Source organism: Rhinolophus ferrumequinum, chromosome 13, assembly GCF_004115265.2.
Source record: "Rhinolophus ferrumequinum isolate MPI-CBG mRhiFer1 chromosome 13, mRhiFer1_v1.p, whole genome shotgun sequence".
NCBI classification, from domain to species: Eukaryota; Metazoa; Chordata; class Mammalia; order Chiroptera; family Rhinolophidae; genus Rhinolophus; species Rhinolophus ferrumequinum.
This window is the reverse complement of record NC_046296.1, coordinates 9,088,018-9,100,879: the sequence shown is the minus strand read 5'-3', so window position 1 is coordinate 9,100,879 and position 12,862 is coordinate 9,088,018. Positions and strand designations below refer to the sequence as shown.

Genomic DNA, 12,862 nt, shown 5'->3' with positions numbered 1-12,862 from the left:
AGTGAGAAGGCCCCAGGACGGCACGTTCTTTAAGGGCCCCCCGTACCCTGGGTACCCATTCCTGATGATCCCGGACCTGAGCAGCCCGTACCTCCCCAACGGACCCCTGTCTCCCGGAGGAGCGCGCACGGTGAGCGCCTGTCCAGCTGCGCCGGGGCGGGTGGGAGGCCCGGCCGGCGGGATGCGCCCCGGGGCTCGGCGACGGGGTGGGGGGTGGGGCCGTCCCGGGAGGATCCCCGGCAGAACTTGTTTGCGGAGTTGAACGACTCTGTGGCGCCCGAGCGTTAGGCTGCGCTGGCCAGTGCTTGGATGAAAGTAACGTTCCTTTAAATTCTGCCCCTTTTGCGGGGAGAGACTTTCGGGTCCACTTCTGGGGTTTCTCTTGGCTTCCAAAATTCTTTGCTCGCGCGAAAGGAAAACTTGGATTTGTGCCGGCTTTGGGGGGCAGGGAGGAGGGGATTCGGCTTTCCTTCCTGGAAGTGGGTCAGCTTTTCCTGGCAGTTGGGCAGTGGGCCGGGGGAGCTGGGTTGGCGACGATGCCCTCCGACCTGAGTTTCACGGGGCGGCTGCGAGTCGGTTCCTAAGAAACCCAGTATTCATGGCGGGTTATTCACACCCCTCTCTCCCCACCCTCAGTCCTTGCGCGGGGGCCTCAACTTTTCTGTGGAGCTTGGGATTTTTAAACTCGCGGAGACGATTTCGAGGGCAACTCGCGGCATTCTTCAAGTTGAGGAACTTGGCTTTATTCCCCTTTGTTGCCAACTTTTCTTATTTAAAGCGAGCGCTGCGACACTTTAAACCTGTTAATGGGCGCGCATTGTGTGCTGCGCGCTGGCATTTAGAGCCATGATTAAGCAAATTGACTGGGCCCCAGACGACGTGCAAATGAGGGCGGATTCCATCTCCCCCATCCCTGGCTCTGAACTCCTGCCCCCCGCGTCGCTAGGGGCGCAGCCCGCGGCTGGCTAGGCTTTTGTGTCCCCTGAGCAGCTACCCCACCCCAGGACCCCCTGCCCTGGTGCTGGGTCTGATGGCAGATCTTGGGTGAGCGCCTGTCAACTGTGTGCCAGGCTCTTGCGTGCTGCCCCTTGGGCACGGCGCGCACTGTAGTGGGTCTCTGCTTCCCGCCCAGCTTCCCAGTGCCGGCCAGTTCCTGCTTGATTGGAGGCCGGAGGTGTTGGCGCTTTAGGAACTGGGCCGGACAAACTCACTTTATGCACAAGCTGTCCTTCAGTGATGATCATAATTAAAGGGCCGCCTGAGAAGCGCTGGTTGATGAATGGATGATCCCTGCTGTCACTGTCGGTGGAGAGCGGAGGCATCTGCTGTGAGTCTGGCCAGTGGTGTGCTCTCCTGGCCAGTTGGGATGTGGGAGTAGAGGTGGGGGACTCTGACAAACGGAGAGGGGAGCAGGACCACACAGCCCTCTCACTGTTCAAGCAGGGAAGACCTGCTGCTTTTGCCGTGCTTTGGAGCATCCCAAGAAGTCCTGCATATAAGCTGTTGCTTTTTCTCGTTCAGATTAAAAGAAAAAAGGTGCAAGTAAAAGTTGAGCAATACTCGAACAAGCTGCAGCAATTTGTTTAGGTGTTCAGAGCTCCAACTGTGTCTGCAGATGTAGCTCACTTCTGCAAGTGTTGGTAGGGTTCCTGTAATGTAGTGTGTGTGAGAGGGTTTATGCTTCCAAAGTCTCATTTTCCCATTCCCCATTAGATGTCTGGAAAGAGGAGTCTGGGAGGCGTTAACATCTGTGAATGAGCACTGATCCGGGTCTTGGTGCAGATAAAGTCACCAGACATGTCCCAAATAAGACCAATTATTTCCCTCCAGTGGGCTGTTCTTCTCCTACCTGTTTCTCATTAGGGCGTTTGGATTCTTGCTCTTTGAATGGTGACTCTGACTGCCTGTCTTCATCTGCTGGGCCCCTCCCCTTCCTCCCCCCCCCCCCAGTGGGACAGATTTTGTGTGTCAGGCCCCCCCTTTCTTTTACCACCTTCTAATACCCTTCCTTCTTTCTACCATCTTACGTATTCCTTTGCCTGAAAACTTCCAGAGGTGGCTTCTTTTTGGTACTAAGGATTTCCTGATTACTAAAGCCAGACCTGTGTGGAATTTTCAGAGCCCTCCTTGGGGAAGCCGACCTTTTCCCCCTGCATGCCTCTGACTGCCTGTTCATCCCTGCAGCTGTTCCCTGCCCTGGCCCAGGTTGCCCTCCCTGTTTCAAGCCTGACACTCACCCTCTCTCTGTTGACACTTTATAAGGGAGTTGGTATGTCATGGTTCACTCTCATACCTACCGTGTTTTCCCGAAAATAACACCTAGCCAGACAATCAGCTCTAATGCGTGTTTTGGAGCAAAAATTAATATAAGATCCTGTCTTATTTTACTATAAGATCGGGTCTTATTTTACTGTAAGACCGGATCTTATAATATAATATAATATAATATAATACCGTTTCTTATATTAATTTTTGCTCCAAAAGACGCATTAGAGCTGACTGTCTGGCTGGGTCTTATTTTGGGGGAATTACGGCACATCTTGTCTCCCTGGTGCCCCTTAAGCTCCTGCCTGCTTACAGAGTTCATTGATACAGACGGACCAGGGATGTTTCCTGCAGTTCAGACCGCTTAGTAGAACCTGCCTTTTGACCCTACCCTTGGACATCAGGCTATTAGGAAAGCAAATGAGGAAACCCTTAAGCAATTGTCTGGAGTATAGGACTGAAATGATGCTTTCCTCTGGATGATTATGTTAATGGAATTAATGTAATTTTTACTGTAGGCAAACTGTAGGCCCGCTGTTCAGGTCCCAGCTGGGTTAAATGAATGTAGATAGATAGGTGGTAGAGGAACCTGGTGGGAGGTGGGGGTGCGTGGTGCCTGGAATACATAATCTGGCCTCTCTTTTGGCGTCCTAGGTCTGTTTTTGTTTCACTTCTAAATTTTACAGCCTTAGGCTTTGCTGCTCGAAGGCCTATAAGTGGTATAAAATTGGGTGACCTCAGTTCTCTGCTGTGCTAACACTTTCTGGAAATACCAAGCCAGAAGCAAAAGTGGGGATTGGCTGGAATGTTTTCAGGGTGTTAATTGACCCTAGAAACATAGCAAGCAGCAGGGCTGCAACACCCTCACCACTGGCATACTTCCTGCTGGGACAACTGGGGGCTGGGGCTAGCCAGTCCTGCTGTCGGCCGTCTCCCTGGGCATTACCTTTGCCCTCCACTCTGGTTTGGCTGGAAGGCTGGGAAGTGGCCTCTTCCTGAGGCTTTTTAGAGAAGAGGTCCCCTTAACCTGGGGTGTGTGCCAAGCCTCCAAGCTGTGATTCATTCCCATCTGGAGCCCTGGGGACCCTGTGGCCTGTGAAGAGGAATAACTGTCACAAACCATCTTTTACTCCTTCAAATAGTTACCCCGGAATGATACATTGATTCCTGCAAAGGCTTCACAAGTTTACTAAACCACCTTGGTGCTGTTGACTAGAATTTTGTTAGGAAAATGTAAGTCAACACAGAAGAAAGTGGATGTCAAAAATAGTTGAGTAATAAAAGCCAAAAAGAAAATGTTGACCGTGGTTCAGAGAGCTAGCTACAAAGTGATGGAGAGTGGTTTGTGACCACAGTTTGATTGCTAATGACATTTTGGAAAAGAACCCCACTTCTAGGTAGATTGCTGAGGAAACCTCTAGTTTTGGTGTCCAATCTATAAATTTAAGAGCTGCTCTCCCACAGCTCAAGTACCGTGCTGCTCACACCTTTCTCACACCGACTCAGCTCAAGTTTCTGTATGAAATTGTTTTGTTCTCTAAACGTGTTTTCAAGTCCTCTGTATCCCACTGCTTCCCCGTGGGCAGTTTTGCCAATATGCTGGGTGCTTCTGATTCCTTTCTGACACAAAAAATACAAGCAGAAATCTTGGTGTATGTGTAGAAAAGTTGTCTGTTTTTAGGAGTTGTATGTAAAAGCTAAGTAAAACCTTTTCTTTTGGGAGATCGGTATAAACATGCTGCTTTTGGTAAAATTCTTTTAAGTCATTTCATCTAAATATAACTTCTGTTCCATTTTTTTTCTAAATATAACTCAGGGTTTAATGAGGGCTTTTCACATGGAACAAGCTTTTGCGAGGGCCCTGCCTGCGTTGTAGAAGTTTTGGCACTTGGATTGCTGGGGTGACAATTGGTGACAAATCCTGTCAGTCTTTTTTGTTTGTTTTTTGTTTTGGATTGGCGGATCTGGCAGGGACTACCTGCTTGCTTCATTATAATTTTAGAAAGTTATAGGTTGGTGTCATTCTTTATTGATCTCACTTCTATGGATTCTTGAAGAGAAAATAGGCTAGCGCACACACACACACACACACACAGAATCTAACCTTCAACAGAGAGTTGCAACCTTTATAGTGATATGCAATGTTAAAAAAATTGTGGCATAAAAAAGAATTTAAATGATTAACTTATTGGGAAAAATCTATCATGCAAAGCTCCTACATACATTCCAATTTAGAGCCAGCTTTTACTTGCTAAACTGGGGAAACTTAGATTGGCATCCTTAAGATGAAGTCGTAACTCCTCGACTTCACCTGATGTTTATTGAGGACCCATTGTGGGCAATGGCTAAGGCACTGTGGAAAACGGGATGAATTAGACCTAACTTCACCCTAAAAGGTTTAAAAACGGAGTTAGGAAGAAGTCATGTCAGCACAAACCACTGTAATAGGAAGTCTGTGTTAACAGTCCATAAAGGCCAGAGAAGAATTTTGAGAAAAAGAGAATAGAAAAATTGTTTTGGGCTGGCATGATCCAGGAAGGCAGGTAGAGGAAGTTGTTTTAAACTAGTCCCTGAAACTCAGTCATTCTTTAATTCAAAGTAACTCTTGTTAATAATAAAAAAATGTAAACACTACAGAGGTGCTTAGAGGGAAAAGTAGAAGTCATCTTTCATCTTCATCTTGAAGTTGAAGCTAGCACAGTGAGAGCAGAGGCATGAAGGAAGAAAAAAAGTTCAGGGCTACTTAGGATAATGCAAGTTACTCCATTTGCATGGAAGGGTAAGGGGCCAGACCTTGAATGCCAGTGAAGGAATCTGGTCTTATTCAAGAAGCAGCAGAAAACCATCAAATGTTATGCTGGGAAGTGATGTGACTCATACATGTGCATAGAAAGGTAATAGTGATTGATGGGAGAGGACCTGGAAGGAGCTAGAATGGTTAGATTGACAGGAGTCCAGGGATGAGGTGAAAAGGGCTTAAGAGTATCCAAATGGAAAGGATGGGAGAGACGGGGCTGGTTGGTTGAATTCGTGCAGGGAAGGGTGGTATTGGAGGCAGAAGGTGGCTGATGTCACACTCAATTCTTGGTGTCTGAGCCTGGGTGACCTGGGGGAATGACGTATATAGGTATGGCCCTGACCCGCCATCTTTACCTCCCCAGTGATGGGCAGATGCTCGCTGACTGTCTTGGCGTAGCAGAGCCCACAGTCTGTGAGAGGCTCTTATTTGGAGAAACTGCTGAGTTTCGTTGGAGACACATTGGGTTGGAGGGGATATTGAGGGAACAGTTGAAACGACAGCAACTGGATGATGCGAGGGAGCAAGAGAAGAAGAGGAGAGGATGCTCGGAGCAGAGAAAGAGGGAGCATGGAAAGGAGTACTGGCCAAAGTGGGAGGAGAGCTGAGGTACTGTGACATCATGGGAGCTAGAGGGAAAAGAGAAGGCAGGGGTATTCTCAGTGTCAGATGCCACAGAGAGAGGGGAAAAGAAGATGGGCGAGTCAAGAGGAGCTTTGGGAATTCCTTCATTAGGAAGTGATCGGTGCCCACAGACAAGTACTCCAGGCAAGTGGTGGTGATAAAAATAGGGAGGTAGAGACACCAGCTTACGGCTTCCTAACTGGTTGCCAAGAGGCCCTGTGCCCTGGGCTGGTCTTGGGTGTGTCCCATCTCTCAGCCCTCAGCCCTCAGCCAGAACCCCCGATGAGACTCCCGCAGCGGCGAGCAGGCTCCTCTTTCTACCCCTCTGTACCGTACACATCTCACTTTCTGTTCTACAATAACCTGGAAGATGCTGGAAAACCAGACTCCAGACAACCATTTTTTGGCTGTGGCATGAAGGGGGAAGGGAAGAGCCACAGGCTTCGGGAAAGCATATTTAGGATGCTGGAGGGCGAGCTTCTCTGTAGGGGCAGTACGGTAGGTTAGAAGGTGACTGGGGAAAAAGATAGGAAGAAGAGATGGGACCGAGAATTTTGGGAAGAAGGCTGTCATCTACTTTCATTGATGGAGGATGCTTGACAGCATGCGGTGTTCTCCCAATTTTGCAGATTACCTCAAGAATTGAAGATGAGGATATAGAAAAATGCAGAGGTGGAGTTGGCAGAAATTGGGGTGTGTGTGCATTGGATGGCTAGATGGCTTTGAGATTCCCGATATAACCAAGGTTTTGGAATTTTGTCCACAGCAGGAAGATTACAGGCCCTTTCTTTCTACCCCCATTATAAAACTCAGAATGTTGGGAACCTTTTAGGTACATGTTAAATAATGAAACGTTTGTGCATTGATTCAAAGATATGAAATACTGGGGAAAATTACCCTCTTTTCATTGTGGAACTTGCCGATTTTGAAGGGGGATGGAGATGGGAATCAGAAAACGACGCATTTGCCGTCAAGGGCAGATACTGGGATGTGATAAGTAATTGGGGATGGGAAAGGATGGACCACGTAAAAGCGTGTAGGGAACTGCCTCAAATTGTCTAATCTAATAATGTATTTTTGGAGGAGGTTTTTATATGTCCCATGTTTTATTATTTTCTCTCAAGCTGGATTGGATTTAGGGAACAATGAAATAAATGCAGTTTCCAAAACCTTGGCACTCGGAAATGAAGGGAACACAAAGGGCATGAGGGTGACCAGCCCCCATTCCGAGCTGCCCCGTGGACACCGCGGGGTCCTGCACAGCTGCTTTCTGAGACTCTCAGGTGTTGGAGACGCTCGGCGTGACCTCAGTTGACAGACACCTTTAAGGTTCTCAAATACATTTCAGAATCCTAAATCTTTCCTTTTCTTTGTGGGTATAATCTCCAGGTTTTCAGGGGAAAAATGAACGTTTAGTTATGAAATACACTTCAGAGTTTGAAAATTATAAAAGTATTTTCTTAAACATGGCCTTTTGAGGAGTTTTTGTGGAAGTGATGAGGGTGATAACTCTCGTTAGCTGGAGTCCTCAGGACAGACAGTGAGCTCACACTCACGCTCTCACTGGTACAGCATTTTAGGAATCGGTTTCTCTCCAGAGGAGGAGCAAGGTCCCATGTGTTCACATATAAGAAATATAAACAACAAATTCGCAAAAGAAGAAACTGCAAATGACTATACCAAATACGTGAAACTATGTTCAGCCTCCCAGGTAGTCAAAAAATGCTAACGAAGACAAGAATCATTTTTGGCCCACCAAGTCAACAAAGATTTTGTCTTGCTAAGACTTTGCAGTGCTGGCAAATGTATGGTAACGTGGGTGCTCTCGTTTGCTGTTCTTGAAGGGTGTTCACAGTCCCATGCTATTTGGAAAGCACTTAGCAATGGCTACTAAAACCTTGATATTTTTCATAGCTTCTGACCTGCTAGGAAGTCGGTACTTGTTATTCCCATTTCACTGTCATGCAGACAGACTTGTAGAGGTCAAGTATCTTGTTGAAGGTCACACTACTGGTAATTGACAGTGCAAAGATTTGAACTTGATTGTGAGTCCAAAGTCTAGGTCTTCGCATTCCACCCTTGTGACTTGACACAAATGCCCGACATAACCAGCTCCTCCTCCTCTGGGGAGAAGGGCAGCTGACCTTTGCTTTCCAGGTCAGAAATCCTGATTCGAGTTATCGGTTGAGGTGGAGGGTGGGTAGATTTGTTCCGACTTTACAAAGTGGACCTGGAAATGAACCTTCCCAAATAAACAGTTGTAGAAGTGAGTGAGTGACTGCGGTTTAAGTTGTTCCTTCAGTACTGTACTCCAGAGGAGGGAAACAACCTTTAGGGGGTGGCCCCAGGAACTTCACCACCACCACATTACCTTGTTGCAGAGGAAAACGTGGTGATCTACTAACACTTTTTTGCACTTGGGGACCGTTTTTCCTTGTTGAAATTGGTGAGGGTTGGAAGAGTACATAAGTGTATCTTTAGTGTGGTAGAAGGCAGGCGGTGTAAACTGGCTCGTTACCCCTGCAATTTGGATTACAACATAGTTGGGTTAACAAACCAAGCCCTGGTGAACCAAGTGTGCAAATATTGTTTCCTTATTGTTCATTTTACAAAATATTTTATAAATTGGTTGATTTTTAAAAGTGCTCTAATTCAAAAATCAGTTCCAATCATCTGGAACTATTTCAGTAAATTGACTATTAAAGAAATAAATACTAAATGTTTATGCAGAGAATGTTTTAGTCTCCCCCTGCTTGTGTGTGTGTGTGTGTGTGTGTGTGTGTGTGTGTGTGTGTGTAGGCGGTTTGAAATTAGGAAAGGAATCGGATCATTCAGTGCTTTTTCCTTCACTTCCCAAATTATCTCCCAGGTGGTCTCTTTCTGAAAACAATAAGCATGGTGGGAAGATTAATAAGAGGGCTTCTGCGTATGGTTGAGGAGAGGTATTTAGGGTCCTAGCTAAGCCCTCCTAGAAATCTGGGTATTGCAAAGTGCTAAATCTTGGTGAGATAATTGTCTTATACCTCATAAAGTGGATAGGGCCATTTGTAGGAATGTCTATAGAAAATGTGTGGTGAAAAGTCAGAAAGGTGTAAATATGAGCAATAATAACCGTGATTAAGAAATAGATGGATCTGATGATAAGAAAGAAAAACAAAAGAAGTAGGAACGAGTAGTATTAAAAGCCGATCAATTCACAAATCCAGATTTGTTGGCAGTAGTGATTTCTGATGTTTGGAACTATACTCTTGACCATAAATTCCAAAAAGAATATATATATCAGGATCATTAAAATCAGTTGGATTTATAACACATACCTTCTGGGGGTGGGTTGGGTGTTTCTCCCTGAGAGTCTGTGCAAGGACCCAGTATGACTACCCTGTATCCCTCAGAGCTGGAAAGGGGACCATCCAGCCCACCCCAATGGGGAAGAGCACAGGCCTGGAGATCATGGACTTGCCCCAGATCAAACAGTCATGAATGATGGGAAGAGGGCTAGAGCTCAGCTGCTCCGTGGAGCAGTAACCTGTCCACTACTTTAGGGAGGTCCACAGCAAGCCTGGCAGAAAGCAGTGCTACAGAAAAAACGCACCTCACAATGCTTCTTTATTAATAAACTGTAACACCTGACCCATGGTAAGTGATTCACAGACATTTGTTGAATGTTGACAGCATGAATATTTAAACATCATTATTTAAAAAAGAGCCGTGTAGGCACCTGCAGTATTCTAGGGCACTGTGTCACACCGTTGATAACTGTTGCCACACTGAACACTTACACGGCTGATATTACAATCCTTGTTTTATCCACGAGGAAACTGAGACTGAGAGAAAGCGAGGGGCCTGGAGTCACTTCTCCAGAGCCATTATTCTGGCTGCAATGCTGCGATTTCTCTTCTGCTGAAAGTCGACAGCTACATGAATGTGAAAGTGCCATTTGGAGCAAGAGACAAAGAAATGGTGTATGGAAGTACAGTAAAAGACCAGTGATGAATGACATCTGTATTCACTCTTTGAGATGGCATTTCCAGCCCTTTCACTTAAGAGACACTTTTAATCGTCACTGGGGTAGAGTCAGACCTTTAATGTCTGGTCTCTTAAGAGTTTCAGAGATGGTGATCATTGTAGTTTTAATTTTTCTTTGCTTTGCTGTACTCTTCAACTCCATTTAATCTATTTTTTCCCTCCAATTTCCCTCGTGTTTTTCTTCTGACATCTTGAGGTGGTAAGTTTGGTTTCTTAGATACCATGATATCTAATATTATTATGTGCATGTGTTGACTTGGTCTGTTGCCTACTTCCGACTCCTGACCAGCCCCACTTTCTCGTACAAGTATGAATATTATTTTATATGGAAATTGGATACAGTTATTGCTTAATTAATTATTATCTGTTTAAACTGTTTCCTAGGGTGGGATGCATAGAGGAGAGGTATAGGAGGGATATTAGAGAGACGTGAAATTAAAAAAACACTTTATACTTCTACGTCACAACATAAGCTTTTCTGTTTTGAAATGCTTGTCAGGGAGAGAAACAGTGGTGCTGAAACTTTGGAGTGGGAAGTAAATAATCTCCACAGGGGTGTTCCCTGGCCCTCCTAAGGAGAGTTAATGCAGGAAGGGCCTGGGCCGGTCAGAGTCTGGAGTTGGGGAGAGCCTCTTAATAAGCAGTTCCTCTGTCATCGCCCTGAAAGAGAGGAGACGGGAACATGTGTGAAGAGAAGCCCAAGGCTTGAGGGTTGGAAGGACATACTCCACCGCCAGGCCACCCCTTTTCCCTTGGGGTGCCAGTATGGCTAAGGGGTCTGGGCCTTGGGTTTGGCCATGGTTGGCCTGGCCTGCATGTCAGCCTGTCTGTGGTCTGGCTCTGTGCCCCTGCGCCCTAGGGCCCTCTTCGGCAGAAGGCGGGTAATGTTAGTATTAGGGTCCCTGAATTAACATTGCGGCTGAATGGACTGCGTTTTAAAACTAGGATTTGTTCCAAGGCTAAAACTCAATATCAGCATCATAGAATGAATCTCTGGGATATAAAACTAAATGAGAAATGTCATTAAAATAATGTATGGTATTACAACTTTAAGATGGTTAGTGGCCAAAAAAATTTAACCAATATTTAGTAAGTGGATATTTTCTTGAGGTATTTTATAATATTTTTATAGGAAATGATTGAATGGTATATAGTCAGGGGAGACCAAAAATGCTGAAACACAAGTGATGTAATTAGTACATCAACTTCAGTACTTAGTGCAGGTTTCAAATTTACATGGTTATCAATTCCCTTTGCAAAGACTTACATATCACTTTAACAGAACTGCCAGTTTGTGCGAGTTCTTAATCAAATGGCTATCAACAGGATGATATACATACAATTAATTCCTATATGTGGCATTTATTTACAGTTGACCCTTGAACAATACAGGGATTAGGGGCACTGATCCCCACACAATCAAAAATCCAGGTATAACTTTTTACTCCCCCAAAACTTAACTATATTCAGTCCTTCGCAACAGCAGATCAGAATGTGAAAATACTGTTTTTGATATGTGGTTGGGTGAATCCTCAGATGTGAAACCCACAGATAAAAAGGGCTAGCTGTATTTATTTTAAAAAATCTGCATGTAAGTGGACGTGCAGTTCAAACCCATCTTTAAGGGTCAGCTGTATATAAATTAAAATTAGGTTAACTTTTTATTTTGGAATAATTTCAGACACAAAAAAAAGATGCAAAATAGTATGAAGAATTCCCATGTAATTTTCTCCAGATTTCCCAAAATGTTAACATTGACTACATTTCCTTTATCTTTCTGTCCTTTTATGACTTTTTTCTGAGCCATTTGAGAATAAGTTGCAGACACAATGCCCCTTTACTCCTAGATAACTTCATGTGTGTGAGTATGTCCTAAAACCAAGGATATCCACCACAATACAGTTATCAAAACCAGGAAATGAACACAGAGGTAGTCCTATTGTCTCATTTATAGACCTTATTTTGCCAATTGTCTTTTGTAGCAAAAAGAAAACACGAAAAAAATTTTGGTGGGGGGTGTGGTCTGGGATGAGTCCAAGGTCATGTGTTGTACTTAGTTGTCTCTTTAGTTTTCTTCAGCCTGGAACAGTTCTTCAGTATGGCTGTGTCCCTTGTGTTCTTGACTTTTGAATATTACCAACCATTTATTTTGTAGAAGGACCTTGAATTCTTCTTTTTTTTTTCTTTCTTTTAGTTGTTTCTTCATGAGTAGGTTCAACTTGTATATTTGGGGCAAGAACACTGCACACTTGATGCAGTGTTGCGATGCTCTTCCCGGTGCTTCTCTTCAGGAGGTGCTCCCTATGGTCCCGTTACAGGTGATGTTAGTTTTGATCACTTGGTTAAAATTGTATCGGTTAGGTTTCTGCAAGAACGATACTATGTTATCCTCTTTGTAATTAATAAGTATCTTGTGGGGGAGATACTTTGTGACTATACAAATATCTCATTTCTCACCAAACTTTCACCCACTGGTTTTATTATCCTTTCATGTTTTTTGCCAGAAACAATTATTTATGTGGCAGTGTCCAAAATGATGGTCACATTTTTAAAGTTGGACATTGTAGTGCAGGAACAATACTTTTCTCAGTTCTGTAAGTTGCTAGATTGCATCTGTGACGTTCTATAGCCTATTTGTGAATACTAAATAAGATAAAAGGAACAAGATTATTTTGGTCCCTCATTTTTTTTTTAAATAGTTTTTATAGTCTTTTTATAGTTTTTATAGTCTTTATTATGTCTGGATCAGAGATGATTTATCAAGAAATTATGGTACATGATTTTGAAATCTTGGGAAGTATTGAGGTTGACATTCTGTGTTGAGGTTTACATCCTATTCTAAATAGGATGTAAAGAACTTCCTAATTAGGTTTTCAGTTTTTTATCTGATGACTCCTGTGGAGTTTCTCACCATCTGGATTTTGTTGAATGCAACCCCATGGTGTCTTTTAACATGTTTTTCTGTCCCCTGTAGTTCTTGAAAATTTTAGCTGGATTTAGAGTTTTTGATCGAGCTTCAAGCTTCTTTCTTTCTCTCTCCTTTTTAATTTATTTTCACAAGACTCTTTCATAGATGTTGTCCTTACATGATGAGACACTTAACGTCTGGTTGTCTCTGTGATATTAGCAGCCACCAGTGCTCATCACCCA

General features: G+C 44.3%; 1 protein-coding gene across 1 annotated transcript in view; it reads left to right on the top strand.

Moving 5' to 3' along the window:
• TCF7L1 (transcription factor 7 like 1) overlaps positions 1–12,862 on the top strand; it is a 155,095-nt gene that overhangs the window by 822 nt on the left and 141,411 nt on the right. The window contains exon 3 of the mRNA XM_033125566.1: positions 3–130. Coding sequence (XP_032981457.1) covers positions 3–130 — 128 coding nt within the window. The remainder of the gene's footprint in view (positions 1–2; positions 131–12,862) is intronic.